This window comes from Trematomus bernacchii, unplaced genomic scaffold (assembly GCF_902827165.1).
Source record: "Trematomus bernacchii unplaced genomic scaffold, fTreBer1.1, whole genome shotgun sequence".
In the NCBI taxonomy this organism is placed as follows: Eukaryota; Metazoa; Chordata; class Actinopteri; order Perciformes; family Nototheniidae; genus Trematomus; species Trematomus bernacchii.
The window spans coordinates 30,497,850-30,522,117 of NW_022987739.1; the positions used below are offsets into that span (position 1 = coordinate 30,497,850).

At 40.9% G+C, this 24,268-nt stretch overlaps 1 protein-coding gene across 5 annotated transcripts in view; it reads right to left on the minus strand.

Annotated features, from left to right (window-relative positions):
• satb2 (SATB homeobox 2) overlaps window positions 1-23,630 on the minus strand; it is a 61,236-nt gene extending 37,606 nt beyond the window's left edge. For all 5 annotated transcript variants that reach the window (XM_034146760.1, XM_034146762.1, XM_034146761.1 and 2 more), the window contains exons 1-3: window positions 23,048-23,630; window positions 10,550-10,765; window positions 5,610-5,792 (exon numbers count right to left, since the gene is read on the minus strand). In XM_034146760.1, coding sequence (XP_034002651.1) covers window positions 5,610-5,792; window positions 10,550-10,721 — 355 coding nt within the window. In that variant the 5' untranslated portion in view covers window positions 10,722-10,765; window positions 23,048-23,630. The remainder of the gene's footprint in view (window positions 1-5,609; window positions 5,793-10,549; window positions 10,766-23,047) is intronic.
• Between the last annotated feature and the right edge of the window lie 638 nt (window positions 23,631-24,268).

Genomic DNA, 24,268 nt, shown 5'->3' on the forward strand with positions numbered 1-24,268 from the left:
CATCTTCGTAATAAGGCATATTTATTTAAGGGAAAATCTTTATTATAGATGAATAAGTAATTCTGTTTTCTTTCATTGAGCATTACTGAACCATAATTAGAAGACATTTTGAGATGTCATGTTGAGAAATATCAATATTTTATCGTAAGATTTGTCTTTTTATCTCATTCTTTGTTTAAAGTGGACCTATTATGCTATATTGGAAAAATATATTGTAGGGCCAGACCTATACAAAACATGTCTGTGAAGTTTGTTGCTTAAAATCCCAAACAGATCACTCATTGTAGCCATGCCTCATTCTGCTCATACCCCTCTTTTGCAGCCCTGTTAGAGAAACGCGGATTTTGGGTCCTGAGCTTGAAAATTAAAAAAAAGAGGAGGCGGAGCTAATGCCTGATCAGAATTCTACCGGAGTTAAATTCTGCTGTGATAAAACGCAATCCTGTTCTAAACCACATCAAGGATTATTTCTGAAACAGTATGGAGCTCAAATGCTTTTTCTCTTGTGGGTTTACCACAAGGTGAGTTCCTTTTTTTATTTCCTGCTTTTTAAACACATGTGCTCTCCAGTACAGGTTAGCTCTGAGTGTTAGCGAGGCTTGCTAATGTAAACAAAGACGAGATTACCTCCAAAACACGTCAAGACTTGTTTCTGATAGCAATTTTCTGTGGGTCCGCCGCCGATTTGACGTCAGATCGGCAGCAAATCTGTATCCGCTCGTTGTACCCCCCGTTTTTAAAAGATTTGGGTACGGAGGAAAAGAGAGAGGGTTTTATTTTCTGACGCTGCGTGAGTTCCCCGACACACCAGGGACACATATTTATGTATAAAATACATCACAAAGTGCATTTTGCATGATAGGTTCCCTTTTCTTTAAGCTGAAGATTATTAACTATTTATAGCTAAATCCATTTATTCAAGTAAACATATCATGCAACATGTAAGGTTAATACGTTACATTTTGTTTTAAAAGTACGTCTTCACATGCCCCCCTTTTTATTAAAGAGTCACCGCAAGCTCATCGTAGTGTTTACCCTGATAAATATGGATTGGCAATCACTTTTAAACATTTTTTTATAAAACCAGAATTATCCTCTAAAACAGCGTATGCATGAGGAGGATATACTCTAGTCAAAGAAGGAAGGACCCTTTTATTTTGGAGTGGATCCGATTCACAGGCTGGACACACAAATTAGGTTTTACTCTCGTTAACATTGCACATTGTATTTGGGAAAATTCACGTCAACAGCCCTTCTTCATAGCGGCCATGTTGTGTCCACATTATGACTTAAAGCTCACAAACACATCAAAGTGAGACGAACAACTTCCCAACTCTGGAAATGGAAACATCCAAGGAGCATTTGAATGCGCTTTGTCGTTGGTCTTAGCTATTAAAGTGCCATCTAACTTTACGAAATGTGTAAACAAAAATGGAAACAGGAAGAATGTGGGAAGATACAGGAAGTGGTGGGTCTGACGCTAATGCAGGATGTTCATAAGATCAGTGAGGTTAGGGTTAGTAACTAATTAGGGGTTAATTTAGGATCAAAAGTAAAGTTAGATGACAAGATTAACATCAGTCATGTCTGTAATGTTAATACCAATCTACAACCAGTTAGCTTAGCTTAGCATAAACAATGCAAACAGGGGGAACAGCTAGCCTGGCTAAGTAACAGAATGTGTCTACGAGCACCTCTATAGACATATTAATAGAAAAGTAAAGCATGCCTTGAATAAATAAGACTGCTGTTTTAGTCAAATGTAACAGCACTACCCTGTAAATAGCTCAGATGTCCATTGAATGTTGGACATGTGACCTTTACAGACGTGGCACTGCAACAATGCTCCTCGCTGACCACTGTTAAAGTACAGGTCTGCTCCCATCCATTCTATAAAAGCCTTCAGACCCTTATAATTGAAATAAACAATATCTCCCAGTTAATTACTGGGCTAAGCTAATTAAAGAAAGGCCGTGGTCCTTTAAATACACCGCTGGGACGCAAGAATGCAGGACACAATTCAAACAGGGAGAAAATAGCAGGGACTCTGTGTAATTTTGGTCGTGGACCGCAGGGGAAAAAATGTATAATTTAAGCCAGAAATTATTCATTTAACATAAACGCTTGTTTTAAAAAACAAAAAGTATTCATTTGGGAGAAGCTGGGGGGAGGTGTGTGCGTGTTTTGTCTGTGATACTGCATGAATACACGGCATTAGTGTGAGCAAATGCTTCGGTGCATGGGTTGAATAGAGTTTACAAGAGTGTGTTCTGTCCACACGCTGTAAGCTAAGAGTCTCAGAGTTCCGTCGACTTGTGATGTCCCGGTTCGTCTCGCCTTTGAAGCCCCTGCTGCGGCGCTTTAGAGGGAGTGCATTGATGTGGACGGGGGGCGACGAATGTGGCTCCATGTTTTCCACACACACACACACACACACACACACACTGATGAGACAGACAGACAGAGACCTCCCCTGATACTTGGCGAAAAACATTGAGGCTAAAAGTGTTTCTAATGGCATTCATCTGCAAACCGTAGCCGTGGATATTCTCGGCCATCGCTGTCGGATAATGTGCATCTGTGTTTTATTTATTTGTCTAACTCCTTTTAACAGGCTGTCAATTGCAGCTCTGATTTTCTCGTAAAACCAAATAAAGGGTTGCACAGAAAATGACCGGTTATAGTGAGCACATCTGCAGAGATGAGAGTCACCTCTTAAGAGTTCTATTTATTTCCAGGAGTTTAGCATCTCACTGCAGCAGTGATGTGCAGGTGTACCTCTGGGTGTGTGTGTGTGTGTGTGTGTGTGTGTGTGTGTGTGTGTGTGTGTCCGTACACTGTGACATCACAGATAGGTGTGTTTAGAGGTGCTTGAAACTTAAAATCAAAAAGGCACCAAAACAGCCACTTTCAATTAAATGTGTTTATAGCGCTGATACAATTACGCCTAAATCTCCAACTATTAAAGTTGCATTGACAGATTTTTAACTTAGACTTATCATTTTGAAGTAAATGTTGATTGCCCAATCAATGGCTGCAGAATAAAGACAATATGAGGGCTTAGCTTTGTTACAAATAATCTGTGTAATCCAAACAATGCTAAGAGTCGCAAGATGACGACATGTGTTCATTTGAATAAACCTAAATGGATGAGTTAGAATATTAGAATATTAACCTTATCTCTCCCTCTCCTGGCAACAGGAGAGGGAGAGATAAGGTTAATATTCTAATATTTTGGAATATATTTCTTGCTTTTTCCCCGCTGCTTTGAATTAGTTGCCTCATTTTTTTGCCAGTATCGAGCCTAAAGAAAAATGTGTTTCTAGGAAAAGCCATCCAAATTAATCAAGATGAAGTGCATTTAATAATCTGAGTAGCGGAGGTCAGACTCCAGGTTTAAGTTCAGGATATCTTCAGCCAAATTTCTAACTGAGGTCGAGAGTACACGCTGTGTCTCAGGTGGGCTGCAGCCTGATAAGAGCTGCTGGCCTTGAGGCAATAAAGGGATTACCTGCAGCAGTGTGTTTATGAGGAGAAGGAGAACACACACACACACACACACACACACACACACACACACACACACTCTCAGCAGCGAGATGTCAAACAGATGGGGATGTCCCACCCTTCCTCAGTGTGTTGCTGAAGCCTCGCTGCTCTGTGTCGCTCTGTTGTTACCGTTTAATATCGATGTGAGGCAACTTCCCCAGATGGCATTTTCTGCATACTTGAGAAAAGACAGCAGTAAACGACAGTGTCCTTCTGCAGATCACTACCATGTGTGCGACAATAAATTACAGAGATTTTCTTTTCCTCTGCTTCATAAACATTCTCACACACACTACACACACACACATAATGTATTTTCGTCTTGCGGGGACATTCCTGACCGGCTCTTTGTTGTGTCTTTAATGACTTCTGCAGGCTCTGTCTGTGTCTTAGTTGTGTTTTTGAAGCATTCTTGTGCTTATTGCCAGCGTCACAGTACAGTGTCTGCTGTAAATAGACGACCTCACATCCAGTATTCTCCTCAGCCGATGATTAGAGGCTCCGGGATCATTCTCGCCCTGACCCCCGAGCTGCACGGTATTTAATTCTGAGTCAGGAGCGCCAGAGTTTACACAGCGAGAGACACTGAGGTTGGAAAATAAGGACTATTAATAATAGCCTTGATGAAATCCTTCTCAAGCTAACAAAAGGAGGCAGCTTGACCTCAGATATTTAACCGTTTCAAACTGTATTTCTCTGGCACGCCAAAATAGTTTCGTTTGTTATCTTTGCCACTTCTACTACTATTACTTCTGCAGCTAACATCTTTGTTTCTCACCGATTGCTTTACCCCCGAGCTAAGATCCACCAGACAAAGTCTTCAATTTGATTTGATGAGCTGGTTTCATGCTAAATGTCAGAGTGTTTTATCCATGACAAAGCTAATGAGTGAGCACTAAAGCACATGTAAAGGTAATAAGTCTTGTTCGAGGTCAATATCGGTTTCTGGTGTTGTAATAGTTGGTGTAGCATGCTCCTTCTGACCCACATCTATGAGGCTGATAACCAAACGCACATTTCATCGTTAAGATTAAGACCCTCAAAAGTATTTTATTCGTTTAATTGACTTGTATGCAGTATATTCATCCCTATAGTCTTGGCTTGGGACCCAGAGGATCCTGGATCAAATCCCCAAAAGGACCAAGTATGGAGAGTAGACTTGTTCTTAGAGAGATGCTGGTTTCTTTTGTGCCATGCTGAGGTGTGTGCTGTGTGTGTGTGTGTGTGTGTGTGTGTGTGTGTGTGTGTGTGTGTGTGGGTGTGTGTGTGTGTGTGTGGTGTGTGTGTGTGTGTGTGTGTGTGTGTGTGTGTAGTGTGTGTGTGTCGCTGACCTTTAGGTGTGTGCAGTGTGTGTGTGTGTCTCTGACTTTCTTCAGGTGTGTGCAGTGTGTGTGTGTGTGTGTGTGTGTGTGTGTGTGTGTGTGTGTGTGTGTGTGTGTGTGTAGTGTGTGTGTGTGTGTCGCTGACCTTTAGGTGTGTGCAGTGTGTGTGTGTGTCTCTGACTTTCTTCAGGTGTGTGCAGTGTGTGTGTGTGTGTGTGTGTGTGTGTGTGTGTGTGTGTGTGTGTGTGTAGTGTGTGTGTGTGTGTGTCGCTGACCTTTAGGTGTGTGCAGTGTGTGTGTGTGTCTCTGACTTTCTTCAGGTGTGTGCAGTGTGTGTGTGTGTGTGTGTGTGTGTGTGTGTGTGTGTGTGTAGTGTGTGTGTGTCGCTGACCTTTAGGTGTGTGCAGTGTGTGTGTGTGTCTCTGACTTTCTTCAGGTGTGTGCAGTGTGTGTGTGTTTGTGTGTGTGTGTGTGTGTGTGTGTGTGTGTGTGTGTGTGTGTGTGTGTGTGTGTCTGACTTTCTTCAGGTGTGTGCAGTGTGTGTGTCTGACTTTCTTCAGGTGTGTGCAGTGTGTGTGTGTTTGTGTGTGTGTGTGTGTGTGTGTGTGTGTGTGTGTGTGTGTGTGTGTGTCTGACTTTCTTCAGGTGTGTGCAGTGTGTGTGTCTGACTTTCTTCAGGTGTGTGCAGTGTGTGTGTGTCTCTGACTTTCTTCAGGTGTGTGTGTGTGTCAGACTGACCGTGTGCCTGTGCAGCCGAACTGTGTGAGTATCCGAGGGCGAGCAGGGCCGTCTCCACCAGCTGAGAGAAGAGGATGTCCTTCCTCACCAACACGAACTCTGAGTGCTCCTCCCTCCCCTCCCCCGCCTCCGTCTGCACCCCCCCATCAGACTCCACCACGCAGAACACAGGGATCATCAGACCTGTGGAGGAAAACAAGTGCATTTTAGTGTCCGGGCAGAGGTGGAGGAAGGGTTCAGAGGCTTTACTTGAGGAAAAGTACCAATACATTATTGTCAAAGTACTTAATTCAAAAGCTTACTTAAGTAAAAGTACAAAAGTATTATGTGCTAAATGAGCTTAAAGAGTAAGTCTACTAGTTACATTTTTAGATATGGATTTTGTTAAAAGTATCTAAGGCTAATACATAGTGGAGTAGAAGTATACAGTATACATACAGTACATATACAGTACAAATACATAGCATAACATGGAAATACTCAAGTAAAGAACAAGTACTTAGGTACAGTACCTGAGTAAATGTACTGAGTTACTTCCCACCTCTGTGTCTGGCTCTTATTGTCCGTGATCACAACAGTGTATCCTCTACAGACAGCGGACATATGGATCTTATTTACTGTGGATCAACCTTTGTAATCGCTTCCTTTTTCTCACACACTCTTCAAAGTTGCCTCGCCTGAAGTCCTCAGAGTGTTCGATCCACAGGGGATGCAACACAAATGGGATGCTTTGTTAAATAACCAGTAACAGGGCTGTTCACTGTCACTGGCTTTTTATCTAACGGCTATTAGATAGGAGGCCGTTATAATGGCTCCACTAACAGATATGCAAAAACTATACAAAAGACAGACACTGACAACATGTGGTACTTTCATTAGAGTATTAACAAGGGGACCATTTATAGCAAAGGTGGGGCTGAATATGAATGTGAATACAGAAGGATGAATTAACACGATACCTCGTAAAAACACGGCTTTGAGGACAGGTGACATCATACCACATTCTCAAGAAGGGTTTGCATGAATCACACACACACGTACACACACACAAGCACACAGACAGACAGACAGACACAGAGACACACACACGTACACACACAAGCACACAGACAGACAGACACACACACACACACACACACACACACAAGCACACAGACACACACACACACACACAGACACACACACACACACGTACACACAAACACAAGCACACAGACAGACAGACAGACACAGAGACACACACACGTACACACACAAGCACACAGACAGACAGACACACACACACACACACACACACACACACAAGCACACAGACACACACACACACACACAGACACACACACACACGTACACACAAACACAAGCACACAGACAGACAGACAGACACAGAGACACACACACGTACACACACAAGCACACAGACAGACAGACAGACACACACACACACACACAAGCACACAGACACACACACACACAAGCACACAGACACACACACACACACACACGTACACACAAACACAAGCACACAGACAGACAGACAGACACAGAGACACACACACGTACACACACAAGCACACAGACAGACAGACACACACACACACACACACAAGCACACAGACACACACACACACAAGCACACAGACACACACACACACACACACACACACACACAAGCACACACACACACACACACACACACAGACAGACAGACACACACACATACACACACAGACACACACACACACACACACACACACACACAAGCACACAGACACACACACAGACAGACAGACATACACACAGACACACACAGACACACACACACACACACACAGACACACACACACACACACACACACACCACACACACACACACACACACACCACAGACACCACACAGTCAGACACTGTGTTTTTCTATGGAAGTGAAACTATTTGACAGTTATGTGCAGAAACTATAATTTAGGTAAAGCCAGAATACAGTCAAAACGTTTGATAAATCCAAAATAAAGAGCTTTTTGACATCCAAGCACTTTTAGGGTCTTATTTTGTGGTATTCCATAATGAGACTCTATTGTATTTCAACGAGTACTGTCCTTGAGACATTGGTATGTAAAGGTGTTTAGCTAGTCTACTGGTATGAAAATGAACTTGAGCATAACGAATGAGAAACTTAAAAACATTGTTGTCTCAATATTGAGACACTTGATAAAAAACACAGTGATATTTGACTTCCTCCCAGGTGACATTAGAGTGAGTATCAGATTCCCAGCATCGTGCCTCTTGGCTCGCGGTTCTAATATCACTCCTTTTTCCTGAAAGGCTTTTGGTTTTGGGCCACCTGTCAGCTGCCAATTAATTAAAGCTCTCAGAAGAAATGATGGAGAGAGAGCATTAGGCAGCGTCCCAGCACTAATAATAATACAGTGCCACACAATAACACACACACACACACACGCTGCTCCACGAGGTGCACGCAGCATCGCATCCAGCCGTTGTTTTAATCAGTCAATTCCTATATTTCTATTTCCTCCTCATTAATCACTCCGCTCAGTCCTCCAGGCTCTCATGGAGTGAATTACACACCGGAGCACGCTGCCAATTCAAGTAAGTGAATTTCCCCCAACAGGGAAATATAACTGTCAACACGGAGCAGCTCCCACTCCTCTCTCCCCCCCACACCCCCCCCCCCCTCTGTTTCTCCACCTCCTCTCGTATTCCCAGTGTCCTGTGATCTGGTGTGAAGTTGCCTCAAACCTCTAATCCCTCTAATATGTACGGGGATGAGAGAACGGGGGTATTCAAATATGATGTGTGTGTGTAAGTGTGTGTGTTTTGGCCAGGGTCTGTTGGGTGTGAGTGTCACTGAGTTTGTGAATGTGGACATAGGGTTTGTCGGTGTGTGTGTGTGTGTGTGTGTGTGTGTGTGTGTGTGTGTGTGTGTGTGTGTGTGTGTGTGTGTGTGTGTGTGTGTGTGTGTGTGTGTGTGTGTGTGTGTGTGTGTGTGTGTGTGTTGTGTGTGTGTGTGTGTGGTTTGGAGGAGACACGTCGAGTTTCCTGTCTTCAACGACACCCCGTCATTATTTCAGACCAACCGTCCTCCGTCCTCCTTCCTCCTCTTTTCTCACACAGAAATATTTTTTACTACAACTCTGGTTCCCAACGTTTGATATTCAGCTGAAGAAATGTCAAACTGTATTCAATCCAGACAGAATTAGACTCGTGCCAAAAAGAGGTGGAGGTTTGCAGAGAATATGACACAAACTTCAAGTGAATGGTCTGACGGGTCAACTGTATGTTATGTGTAGTATTCTTGTTGTTCTATGTTTTAGTATATCCTCTCCTTCTTCATCCTCTCCTTCTTCATCCTCTCCTTCTCCTCTTACTGTGGTCACGTTGTTGATGTTTCTAACTTCTAACTCTTTCCAAACCTCAGACTTTTTTCGCAGTCCTCTTTTTACTTTCTTATTATAGCAAAGATCCCAAATGTTTGCTGACATATGCAAGAAGGAATATTGAGAACTATTTGTGTGAAAGTATGCACATAATATCGATAATATCTCTTTTCTGTAAGCGATTTGTCTTTTTGAAATTGTCAAAATGTCTTCAGATATTCACTTTAAATATGACAGAAATGTGTGAGGCTAAAAGCAGCATTTACGGACATTTTTACATACAAAATATTCACGCATTTGTAAATGAATAGAGCTGTCAGCGATTATTTACACCAATAGAGGGTTAGAACAAGAACATATTGTGTAGAAAGTATATTTTACTAAATATAAGGGCAGTTTGGGATTAACATCAAGACTGTGAGAGACATTTCTGCTAACAAATGGTGACACAAACACTCTCACACACGCTCACACACACACACACACACACACACTGCACACACACTGTACACAAATGCTCACACACACACACACACACGCAATAACTTCTACAATGACTGCGTGGATCGATGGAGCGGAGTGAGTTGTATAAATCTTGTTTATATGGAGCAATCTCCTTTATTTGGTAGCATGTATTATACAGTTCCCTCCAGACGTATAGATTATCAGGAACAGCTCTCAGTGCCGCTCGACTGAGAGAAACTCCTGAGGGAAGTCAACGACTGTGTGAGAGAGAGGTGGTAATCTACGTTCTCTATTTCAGCAGATATCGAATGTGCTTATATGGACAAAAGATATTAGCTTGTTGTTCATTTCTTAGGTGTAAAGTATATTTTTTTAGCACTGAACCACATTTTTAAAGTGGGTATTGATCACCTTCAGTTCTGCTTTGAGGCAATAGACTGGAGAGGACATTTTATACCACTGTATAGTTGTTGAAATATAATTTTTTTAATATTGTACTACGATGTTCACACTTTACTTTAACTTCTTGCTGTTATATAAATATATTTATTCTATTTTCATTTATTAAATATTTTTTTAATGTGATATTTAAGATCTTTTCATTCCTAATTTACCTTCTTATATTTGTATTTTATTCTATTATTATTACAAGAAATATTATTATTCAATTTTTCTGTAACTTTAAATATTTTTATTTGATTTAATCTTTTTTTAATACATTTTTTTATATAAATATGTTTCTTCCATCTGTGTCATTTATATTATATAAGAGGCAAAAAAAAACAGCCATTTGCATTTATCCAAAGAGACTTTCATAAACTTAAATACTGAAGACATGCCTACTGGAACATTTTGACCGGTCAACAACGACAAGTCCACTGAGACAAATGTAAAACGTGTGATATTAATATACTATATAAATAAACTTTGATTGATTGATTGAGCTTCTCAAGCTTCACCGTCTCCTCACCACTCTGATGTTTTCATCTCTTCACAGGTTCGACTTCACATTGAGTTTGTGGCTTGTAAACAAACGTCTTCACACAGTAAACAAACGTGTGTTGATGCACATCAGCTCACCTCCGAGGGGCCTCATCGGGGCCCCGTTGTGGCGGATGCGGGGCCCGGTGGGGCTCCCGTTGAGCTCCAGCCGGCTCTTCTTCCCTGGGGGGGGCAGGACGCTGAGGTCGGGGCTGCCCCTCCGCTCAGGGCTGCCCTGGGTGAGAGGACTCTCCCCCCCGCCTCGCTCCATCCGCCTCCACAGCCCCAGAGGAGCTCCAGCCAGAGAGAACGAGTCTGAGGAAAGTCACAGAGAAAGGTTTTTAATTTAGACATTTTTCAAAGTGATTTAAATTCCACTTTTAAGGTTTATTTCATGAGTAATCTCAAATTTAGTAAATATTTAAAGAATTACATTTTTTTATTTAGTCAACCCTAGATTATCGTGAAATATTGATATTGAGGTTTTTGGTTAAAAATATCAGATTCAGATTTATTCAAATAGGAATAGAGAAAATAGACGTGAAAATAAGACGTTATGTATATAGCGAGTTCTTCATCTGTGTTTGTATGGAGGCAGTGTGAGTATACAGGGTTCAATATGTACGAGTTCACACACACACACACACACACACACACACACACACACACACACACACACACACACACACACACACACACACACACACACACACACACACACACACACACACACACACACACACACACACACACACACACACACACACACACACACACACACACACACACACACACACACACACACGTCCCCTGATAGAGCAGTGGCAGCCAAACCTCTAATAAAGGGTAATGCATTAGCAACGCTGCCAGGCCGCGACAGAAGCGCTCGCCAACGTTCACACGGAGCCAAATGGACTTTCTTTTATTTACCGACGAGCCCCTGGACAATATGTGAGCATGTGTGACCCTCAGCGAGGAGGGAGTAGAGAGACAACTATGGAAATGAAGTGAGTGAGGAGTGGAAAACACAGAGGGTTTCTGCACAGAGTGGCAATGAGCTGAAATGCAGCAGAACAAATGAGGAGGAATGCATGCTTATTGTTTGAGGGTGGCATTTTCCACAGCGCTTGATTCAAAAACTCCCCCTCCCCCTCCCCCTCCTCCTCCCTCCATTTTTAATATTTCTGCAGATTTTTTACTGCTGCAGCTGTCGCAACTCTGAGCGAGAACATTCGTGCGATGTCCCGCCTCTTTCTCGCCTTTTCACTACCTTCTCTTTCTTGCAACAACAACAACAATAGACAGAAGAAGAAAACCTCAATCTGACAAGTATTAAAAGCCCGGGTAGCATTTCAAAATGTATAATAAATTAAAAACATGAGCTTTGGTTGCGATGAAAACAGTGTGGGAGGCGAAGAGGACGGAACATTTAAGTGGCAGATTTTATTTTAAAAAGTTCAAAGAGTGACACTGAGTGGAAAGCAATGGGAGTACAGTGAGGCTGTAATTCACAATGTGAGGCTCTGCAAATACATCTAACTGTTAACAATGAAGCTATAATAAAAAATTAACTAAATATACAACAGAGCTGAGAGAGGAATACATAGCTGCTGTTTACACTCTGCTTTTATTTATTTTCTTTCTAATTTCAACTGCGTAGGTCGTCAAAAGTCTGACATTTAATGTGAAAACAAAGCTCCTTAAAAGTACGTTGATGTTTTAATAAACGCCTCCATTGGACTCCTTTGTTCACTTCAGGGACATGGTGACGTCACTTTGTAAAACTCGCACTTCTAGCGCTCTGACACATTGTACGTGATAGGCTAAGGGGGCGGGACATCTCTAAGCGGTTGACCAATCACAACAGAGCCGGCCAGCTAACCGATCAGAGCAGACTGGACTCTGGTTTCAGACAGAGGGTGAAAAGAGGTGCTGCAGCACAGGCAGTATGAGAAAAATAAAGAGCTTTTTGAACATTAAAGCATGGAGACATGTCCCAGTAGAGACACTACATACTGATATACACCTGGACATCAGCAGGAGAGGACTCTTTAAAGTAGAGACACTACATACTGATATACACCTGGACATCAGCAGGAGAGGACTCTTTAAAGTAGAGACACTACATACTGATATACACCTGGACATCAGCAGGAGAGGACTCTTTAAAGTAGAGACACTACATACTGATATACACCTGAACATCAGCAAGAGAGGACTCTTTAAAGTAGAGACACTACATACTGATATACACCTGAACATCAGCAGGAGAGGACTCTTTAAAGTAGAGACACTACATACTGATATACACCTGAACATCAGCAGGAGAGCACTCTTTAAAGTAGAGACACTACATACTGATATACACCTGAACATCAGCAGGAGAGGACTCTTTAAAGTAGAGACACTACATACTGATATACACCTGAACATCAGCAGGAGAGCACTCTTTAAAGTAGAGACACTACATACTGATATACACCTGAACATCAGCAGGAGAGGACTCTTTAAAGTAGAGACACTACATACTGATATACACCTGAACATCAGCAGGAGAGCACTCTTTAAAGTAGAGACACTACATACTGATGTTCTCACTTATTGTGCTTATATTATGATATCGTCGTGGAAACGAGGTGGTACATCTGAGGAATTTGTTCCTAAATTCCTTGGAAGAGACCAACAAGTGAAACCAATTTAATGTTTAATGTTTTAAAATAATCCTCCTGAGAATCAGTTTTAATCAGCAGCGGGTCCTAACCTGCCGTATCTGCCCGCTGCTGACGATCCCTATCAAGACCTCGCCGACATCTCACCATCACACACACACACACACACACACACACACACACACACACACACCACACACACACACACACACACACACACACACACACACACACACACACACACACACACCCGGCATCATCTTATCTCTGCACACGTCCCGTTTCAATTCCGTTTCATTTGGTATTTGACAGAAGAGATAAAGGAGGAAATCGTGCTGTGCATTTTGTTTGACGTTTCTCTCGCTCTGATAAGACGTTTTATATATTTTATAAAACAAGTTTCACCACGTCCAGTGAACCCGAGGTCACGTACGATCACATTAAGTATCGCACGTTAATACCTCTTCATGTGGACACCCATAAGTGTATGCTTGAATAAAAACAGTTACATGACGACATGAAACATGTGAAATAAGAGGTTGTTTTTATATGGAAAAGTGAAAATTGTTCGCAAATCAAAGAGAGAAAGTCCCACTAGAGCAAACACAGGGATTTTAGCCTCTGCAGACCATTTACATGCACTAAAACCTATAGAACACACTACAGGAAAGGGAGAAAATGCCTCAATATGGACCCTGGAGTTTGGTCAAATTAGCTCAAAGTTAGTCTTACTTATATAAAAGGTAATTTATTGAATTTTTCTTTTCTGACTTTGTTCAACTTTAACACTCACATGTAAACACTGCATTGGGTGTTGTCATGCCAACAGAGACATCCTCCTCCACAGACTGATAAATGCTAATCTATTTTATGCAATTATTACAGGCGTGTTGAGCAATAGGTCTTTTGTTCTCCACAGTGTCTTTAACTGCGTGACGTTGTTCATTAAATCAGACACTGATATCTTCAAACGCTGTGATCGGCCACATCCTAAATCCATCTGTACTGCATTGTTTGATAAGGCGTGAGATAGTCAGAGTTGTTAATAAAGAGGCGATAAGACGCGTATCTGCTATGGAGACGACGGGAAACTAATGTAATGTGTTTCTGATAAGGACAGGGGTCATCACACAGATCCAGATTTATTGCTTCTCTGGGAAACAGTCACCTCTCAGAGGAACTCAGCAATGAATTATTAAGGAGAGAAGCTGCAGGAAAGTCATATTTGAAAGGGGTTTTTATTTTTGTAACATGTCATATTTGAGACTAATAGAAAAATACACATACAAGTTTTTATTTTTAAGAACATTTTCTATTTGTGTCTCAAGATTGCTTCTAAATTCACAGAAAGTTAGAGTTGGATAACGCCTCATTTGGTGTATATCAGTATGTAGTGTCTCTACTTTAAAGAGTCCTCTCCTGCTGATGTTCAGGTGTATATCAGTATGTAGTGTCTCTACTTTAAAGAGTCCTCTCCTGCTGATGTTCAGGTGTATATCAGTATGTAGTGTCTCTACTTTAAAGAGTTCTCTCCTGCTGATGTTCAGGTGTATATCAGTATGTTGTGTCTCTACTTTAAAGAGTCCTCTCCTGCTGATGTTCAGGTGTATATCAGTATGTAGTGTCTCTACTTTAAAGAGTCCTCTCCTGCTGATGTTCAGGTGTATATCAGTATGTAGTGTCTCTACTTAAAGAGTCCTCTCCTGCTGATGTTCAGGTGTATATCAGTATGTAGTGTCTCTACTTTAAAGAGTCCTCTCCTGCTGATGTTCAGGTGTATATCAGTATGTAGTGTCTCTACTTTAAAGAGTCTCTCCTGCTGATGTTCAGGTGTATATCAGTATGTTAGTGTCTCTACTTTAAGAGTCCTCTCCTGCTGATGTTCAGGTGTATATCAGTATGTAGTGTCTCTACTTTAAAGAGTCCTCTCCTGCTGATGTTCAGGGTGTATATCAGTATGTAGTGTCTCTACTTTAAAGAGTCCTCTCCTGCTGATGTTCAGGTGTATATCAGTATGTAGTGTCTCTACTTTAAAGAGTCCTCTCCTGCTGATGTTCAGAGGGGTGTATATCAGTATGTAGTGTCTCTACTTTAAAGAGTCCTCTCCTGCTGATGTTCAGGTGTATATCAGTATGTAGTGTCTCTACTTTAAAGAGTCCTCTCTCCTGCTGATGTTCAGGTGTATATCAGTATGTAGTGCTCTCTACTTTAAAGAGTCCTCTCTGCTGATGTTCAGGGTATTAATCAGTATTGTACTGTCTCTACTTTAAAGAGTCCTCTCCTGCTGATGTTCAGCGTGTACTATCAGTAGTAGTGCCTCTACTTTAAAGAGTCCTCTCCCTGCTGATGTTCAGGTTGTATATCAGTATGTAGTGCCTCTACTTTAAAGAGTCCTCTCCTGCTGATGTTCAGGTGTATATTAGTATGTAGTGCCTCTACTTTAAGAGTCCTCTCCTCTGAAATATATGCAATGATCTCATATTTATAACATAAAGCCTCTTTGCCTATTTAAACATGACGTAGTTAGAAAACATGTATATACAAAAAATGATTGTCTTATTGTAAATGATCAGATAGGGAACTTCATGGTGATATCTTTTAGTTAAAATGTTTACTCAGTTCCCCTGTATCATCAATAAAAGTGAAAATAAGCTGCAATATTGTCGTAATTTGCTGAATTCTATGATAAATGTAATACAGCAATCTTAACTTTAAATACTTCTTCCCCCAGACAGTCAGATATAAAGAAATAAATGCAGCTCCTCTCTGTTTGTCCCGCATTGTGGACGATCCCGTGTGTGTTTTATGATGATAAGCCTCTATCAAATTCCACATTATTACACGTTGTAGACATAACAAATACACACACAGCCAGAGACAAGATTGCAGAGTCGACACACCCAAAGAAATGGGAGAGTAGGACAGGACAACACACACACCTATAAACAATATGTACCACTCAAACACACACACACACACACACACACACACACACACACACTGGAGCTAACATGTAATTCAAAGCCAGTCTAAACTCTACAAATCAGACGCTGTAATGACCGGCTGCAGAAACGGACATAAAATATGCTTTTTAAGTCGTTTAAGCTTTTTTTTAAATGTATTTTAGCATCCCTCACTCTCTCTGGTGATTTTATTCTTGCATCAAAGGGATTAAAGGTTTGAAAAGTTGCATTCAGCTTTTGATTGTTCGGCCTCTGATGAAGCAACATGTGTACGAAATGTACAAGAAGTGGTCAGAAACTAAAAGTGTGGAAAACTTGGTGGGCTTTTTTGCCAATTAGATGGACAGGAGAGATAAGGAACGACATGGTCTGAATCATATATATTCCTTACACATGATATATATAATAATATTATCCGGATTATCTTCAAATCATGCTTTAGATCACATGTGTCAAACTCAAGACCCGGGGGCCAAATCAGGCCCGTGGTGGATTTAATTTCGGCCCGCAGGATAATTTCTAATTACTATTAGATCTGGCCCGCCGGTATATTGCACGCACACCTTCACTCAATCCTGAGGGTCTCCTCAGCTCAGAGCCTGACCCCAAACATTGATGACCTTGCACCCAAGATGAGATGCCAAGTATCTGAACTAGCATCACAGAGCAGCAAGCTGAGTTTACATGGATGTTTCCTTCTGCACTTTTTCTCTCACGACAACAGGGCATGTTTGGTTATTTCTTTGAGGGAAATAGTTTTGTTGAAGCTGTTGTTGGCCTGTGGAGAAATGTAATCATAAGAAATGACTCTGGAAAAGCTGCAGATGGAGCCATAAGAAATGAATGCAACTGATTATTTAATGTTTAATGTTGTTTTTATAGGCAATAATTTAAGCTTTGTTAGTTCCAGGTTTAATATGTGCAATAAGTTAATTTCAATAAGTTTTGCAATAAACATTGAACCAGTCCGGCCCTCGACTAGTACCCATTTTTTTATTTTGGCCCACTGTGTATCTGAGTTTGACACCCCTGCAGTAAACTCTTAAAATGGCTTCTTAAAGATACTGAAATCACATTGTTTTAACAAGAAGTGCATCACAGGAAGGACACATGTCTCTGTTTAGTGAAAAACAAACAATGCTAAAAAGTAATAATAAAAAATATATATGTATAAAATATATATAATTACAGAGCAACATCTATCCGAGTCTGTTCTTTCCTTGTTATAATTCCTGTATTTTCTTATTTTAATTACTTTTTTCTCACCACTATACCAAGATAGAAAGCTTTTAGAGTATTTAGGATAATTATTATGGAAATTCACCACATGCAACGTATTATAAGTGTATTCAAACCAAGTTTGCTATACAATCGTCCTCTCCACACTATCATGCCTACACACACACACACACACCTACACACACACACCTACACACACACACTACTTCACTTTCAGGGAACAGACAGCAGCCACTCACTCTAACTTTGCTCTGATATCTCAAAACAAAGGACAATAAAGTGTTTTCAAATGAAACTGACCTCTCAGAGTGCAGAGCTGCAGCGCCATGGCCTCGCTCCAACTGCCTCTCCGTATCTAAACCTGCCGTTACGATACTGTCTGCTAATGAAGGGCTGTACCTTCGACATGCAAACCAGACACACACACACACACACGCATTATTAGCTCTGAGAGGCGTCACCTCACGTTGGAAAATATCCAGATATGTTCTTCCCGTTTGAGATCCACTTTTATAGCAGCGTTATCAAGCTATTGGTTAATGCTTGGCTCTGAGCACAGATAACACACACACACACACACACACACACACACACACACAAGCCCAGTAAGAGACACACACACACACCCAGTAAGACATATACACACACACACACACAAGCCCAGTAAGAGACACATACACGCCCAGTAACACACACACACACACACACACACACACACACACACACACACACACACACACACACACACACACACACACACACACACACACACACACACACACACACACACACACACACACACCACACACACACACACACACACACACACCACACACACACACACACACACACACACACACACACACACACACACACACACACACACACACACACACAGGGGGAGGGACGGACGTGATGAAGATGTGTTACTGATGCACCAAAAAAACGGAAGAAGTTTCTATGACGCACATGCTAATAATGCTTTATAGTCTGTTAATAATTATAGTTATAAACACTTTAAATATTCATATAATAGCTAATTATAAGTTACATTTCCATAAAACGTCATATTAGTTGTTTATTAACTGACATGTTTTGCAAGCCTTTGACTATAATGCATTATGACGGCCTTGTAATGCATTATCATCTCCTTATTGCACTTAATGTATATAGTTATAAGCACTCGTTAATATTCATAATGCTTAATAAGGATACACAGTATAAGGTCAAGTGTCACAATATCTCATTTATAGTGATTTCTTTGCAACACATCAACCATGCATTATAATAAAGTACTTATTCATAATAAATATGATTATGCACTTCTATAAGTAACACATATACATTATATAACTCACACAGCTTCATTTTAAAGTATATGACTTCCTATCTGCTGCTCACTTACTGACATGTTGAGCAAGCACATGTTTACAATGCATTATTAACACACTTGTGATGCGTTCAAATAATATGTTATGACCGATATGGGAATTATAACGCATGAGAAAACCAACTAAATATCATTGACCAGCAATTATGAAGAATTCCCTTTATGATACTTAATAATGCTGTGAATGGGGATGATTCAGTTTGATCATTATATCATATATTAAGATATCGTGGCGCACAATTCAGTGTTCAATTTGATTTATTGATCATAAAAAGCACATATTGAGTCAAATTGATCTGAAATCTGAAATATTTTCACTTTCTTTTTTACATTTTGGACTAAATGTTGATTAAAAAAGTACTTATGAAGTATTTAATTAATTGAACACCCCAAAAACATGTTATATCATGACATATATCATGTATCATATACAATATTTTGACATATTGTCCAGCCCTTAGCGTTATAAAACATTATGAACATTGATGAGTGCTTATAATTATTACTATTCAGTGTTTTAGACATATTTTTAAAGTATATATGAACTTCACAGTAAGGGTTACCCCTCCCAAAGAGATCAAAATGAGTTTTTGTGAGTCAGAAACAAAATGGGGAACATCAATGAGATGTTTTATGTGTGAGTGTTTTATGAGAAATGATTGGCAGTTATGAAGGTTACATTATTGTGGAATCTGCTGTTTATTGACCTTCAGATGTGAGACTGATGTGGGAGAGAGCTGGTGTGAGGGGAAGACAGAACCTTTATGACCACACACACACATACACACCCACACACACACAGGAAAATAAGGAGGGTGAGGGGGCGAGACCGGTTGGCCTTCTGGCGAACATGTTTGGCTCCCTCGTAAACATCTCATTTGATATACGGGATGAAGAGTTAACAGCAAGCATTTCACAGCCTCGCCTTCCAGCTAAAGGATGCACTCATCCACACACACACACACACACCCACACACCACACACACACACACACACACACACACACACACACACACCACACCACACACAACACACACACACACACACACACACACACACACCACACACACACACACACTCACACACACACACACACACACACACACACACACACACACACTAAAGCCACACAAACCACAGCCAGCATGCTACACAGACTCTGAGCTTTAACACTTCCAGGGACCACACACTGACTCAGAAAACACACTGCAGGGACATAAGGAGAGTTCAAAACACACACACATACACGCACACACCCACAAACACACACACATATGCATGTATGTAAAGCAGTGTAGAAGGGTAGACAAAATAATAGATGCAGTCCAGTGCAGTGATGCAACTTTAGGGACGTTTGAAACTGCATTACATCACGAGGTGTTCCTGTTGTACTGTCAGACACTTAGAGCTGCCTAAATAACTGCTCAAACTTTTACACACACACACACACACTGATGCCAAACCCATGCACCACAGCCTCACCAGAGTGGGTAACACAGCCTCAGTGTGCACTTGCTGGAGTTTTCTTTCACACACACACAGTTTTTTTTTTATCCATAATCACACAGAGGCTGGTGGAGATATTACAGAGAGGAGCATCATTAGAGCTTCTCCCACTATCTAATCTACACTTTAATAGCACAGACACACCCTTATTACGTGTGAACATATAGCCGAGTTCACACAGAGAGGCAGGGAGACTGAGGAGACACTGAAATGATTTAAAGTCTCCAAAGAATTTAAATGGTTTGATTTATTTGGAGCTAAAGCAGGATTTAGTTGCTGTTCTGAGTTTGTTTTGTCCTGGTTTATTGGGTTTGTTGTTTTGGATGGAAATGTCGGCTAAATGAAATGTAATGTAAAGTGTTGTATCTACAAGTAGTGTGAATTAACATTAAATTAATGTTTTATCAAAAATCTGAGACACTGTTACACTTTTGTAACTCTAATATTAATCAAATTAAAAATAATAAAAGGAGTAGAAGAAATGAAAAATGTACGACTTGTATAATAAAAACAAAAAGTGAAGCTCAACTAAATTAAAATGGCGGTGGTGGTCTTCGTTATAAGCATGAAATTGCAGACCATAAATAATGTGCTCATCTTTGAGGCACAATAAGAAAAACACGCACATGAAGCTTCTGCATCTCGGCGAAAGCCAGAGAAAATATTAGTTTCCCACAATTTTTTGTATAAAACGCAAACTCTTCACATTAACCCCCCCTTCCCCTTCCCCCTCTTCCTGTCAACTTTTTAGCATGTGAGCAAACTTTGGGTTGACAGGCAGGCCGGAATGAAAGCAGCGGAGTCTCCATCACTGCAGCTGAAACCAATCAGCTTCTCCACGCCAAAAAAAAAGTCCCGGATTTGAGATTTTTTTACGTATTTTATTTAATTTGATTGACGCGATGCGGGAAAAAAAGAGAAAACGGGGCGTCACGGAGCTGCCGTTAATACGGTTTAATTAATTAGCAAGCCTATTTTAATTATATTGTTTGTACATTTAGTAATATGTGTAAAAATATTGCTTTTAATATAAATCTGAATCCAAATCCTCCTTTTACATTTTACGCAGGTGAGAAGTCCGGAGACTGTATACGCGCGTAATTTGGTGAGAAAAACACCTCGTAAACATAAACGCTGTTTGTGTTTCTGGTAGTTTTGGACAAGAAGAGTCACCCTGCTGTGTTTTTTTAAAGGTCAGAGAGGCTGAGAGTAGCTGCTGTCAGTGCGAGGAGGCTCTACTTTTTCAGAATAAAGTGGATTCCTCGTTGAAGTGGAAAAACGAGACGAAGCAGCAATGCGCATATTTTCTGTGTTTCTTGTTCGAGAACCCGTCAGATGCTTTTAAAAGTTTACTTTAAAACTCACAATTAATCTAAAATGTATGTTTGTGTATGTTTTTCTTTACGTTATTGTTCCTGACATGACGGTCTGCAGGAGGGCTGTTTCTCATTGTTACGCATTTGGCTTCAGTTTGTGAGGATTACGCAGCAGCAGCCTGGAGGCCTGAACTTCCCCACAGTCCCCAAACACACTCACACACCTGAGATCTGTCATATTTACATTTCTGACTCCTTTTCACCCACTCTCGGGGTGTGTGTGTGTGTGTGTGTGTGTGTGTGTGTGTGTGTGTGTGTGTGTGTGTGTGTGTGTGTGTGTGTGTGTGTGTGTGTGTGTGTGTGTGTGTGTGTGTGTGTGTGTGTGTGTGTGTGTGTGTGTGTGTGTTTTTTCTCCGAGGCTCTGTGTTCTGTCCCCTGAGCTGCAGAGGTTAAAGGCCCGTGTTGGACACCTCTCCGTCCCCTCGCTATGTTTTATTCAACAGCCCCGTCCCGTGTTACCGGTGCACGTTCAGTTAGTAGATTATATGTAAACCCTGCACGTGTTAAACAGTAACACCAGTGACAGTAATGGCTCATTAATTATTTTTTCTAAAGAGTTAAAAAGTCACAAAGTGTTATTTATGACGCATTTAAGCATACGTTTTCAAAAAAGAGGATTTATTTTCACCCAATTAGATTTTAATGTGCACACACACACACACACGTATTTAAATACATTGCAAATATAAATTATTCTGACCGTGTGCGATAAATCAAACCACTTATTACCAAGCGTCCATACAGCTCTAAAAAGGCAGCAAAAACCATCCCCTTAAATATTTAACTCACAATATTCATACATGGGTTGAGTCCTTCAATACATTATATATAGGATTTTATTGACGTATCTACGGATGGTGCATATTTAATAGGTTATATTAAATTGAACTAATAATCCGTAAAAGTAATACTAAAGGAAATACATTTGACTGCAGTGCAAAGAAGCTGATATGTATTATGCATGCAGAATTAATAAGTAAAATATGATTTAAGTCTTAAAAACAACTAAATTAATGTTTTAATGGCCAATCAAAAAAACGTGGAGATTCTGATAATTCCATTATTGTATTAACATTATTAAAATAGATTAAATGACGTTACATATTATTATTAGAATAATAAGTGCAATTAAAGTGCTCATTATTATTAATTTGTAGTTAAGGTATAGGTATGGTTAGGCCGAGACAAAGAAAAGGTTTTCTATACGTTATAATGAATACTATTTTTGATTAATTGCCCTATAATTAACATGCAGTTTAAGCGCTTTTAGGTGAGTAGATGAACTTGAAGTCTGCAGACCTGACCAGTGTGTGTGTGTGTGTGTGTGTGTGTGTGTGTGTGTGTGTGTGTGTGTGTGTGTGTGTGTGTGTGTGTGTGTGTGTGTGTGTGTGTGTGTGTGTGTGTGTGTGTGTGTGTGTGTGTGTGTGTGTGTGTGTGTGTGTGTTTGTACTCACTGTTTACGGCGTGTCTGTAGCGCTGCTGGCCGCTGAGGAGGCTCTGTCCATTGAGCAGCAGTATTGGATCCAGGGCTGGGCTGTGCTTCGGCTCCTGACGCACTACTTCTTCGCACACGACCCTCTGCCAAATGCTCTGACTCTGGACTCTTCTGGGACCGAACCGAAGATCCACAAAGAAGAAGGAGGAGGAGGAGAAAAAAGTTGGAGACGGTGTAGTGGAGGTGGAGAGGGAGAGGAAGGGGGAGCGATTGCGCGTAAAACAGCCGAGGGAAGATGCTCTTCTGTCGGGGAAGCAGAGGCAAAGAGACCGTGTGAGCTCTGGAGGTCGAAAAAAACTTGATATTAACGCTTCACTTTTTCCTCTTTAAGTCAAAACGCGTTTTTGTTTTCCTTCCTCTGAACTCATGGCTTCATCCTCGGAGGAAAAAGAGCGCGACGTACCCGGGGAAACAACCCAAAAGCTTTAAGACAAAACACGGAGAAACAAACACCGACGTGAGAGTTTTAGTAAGAGCCGGATTGATCGGTGCTAAAAGGACCGGTTTCTAATCAGAGTCACTTTCAATCTTTCCTGTGCCAACGGGCGCACTGACTGATAGAGGGAGGAGAGAAGGGAGGAGAGACAAAGAGAGAGGGAGGGAGGGAGGGAGAGAGGGAGAGGAGGAGGCGTCAAAAACCTACCCATGAAAGCATGCTGTGGGCCGGATCTCACTTATAAGACGCATAACATGATACACAAGTGACTTTTTTCTCATAAATTAGCTTTTTTAGGCCATTTTGAAGCAGATATGCATTACGCGTGGATTCTTGACTTTAATATCCTTCAGATTTTACTTTATTTGGTGTCTCCATTTTACCATAAACAGTTGGGCAATTATTCATTAATCATATCTGCTGAAATCTTCTTCACAGGCCATCCTTTGTGTACAAGTGTCTTTTGCACTTTTTTCCTAAGAACTCCGCATTTTTAGGCCATTTTGAACCAGATGTCAAAGGGCATTACGCATGGATTCTTGACTATAATATCCTCAGGTTTTACTTGATTCGGTGTCTCCATTTAACATAAACAGTTGTGCAATTATTCCTTAATCATATCGGCTGAAATCTTCTTCACAGGCCATAATTTGCAGCTGGCTATCAGAGAGACCTTGACATTAGCCAGAGGAGAGATAGAGCTCTGTGTTTCCCACTAATACTTTCTGCTTCCCGCAGCACTAA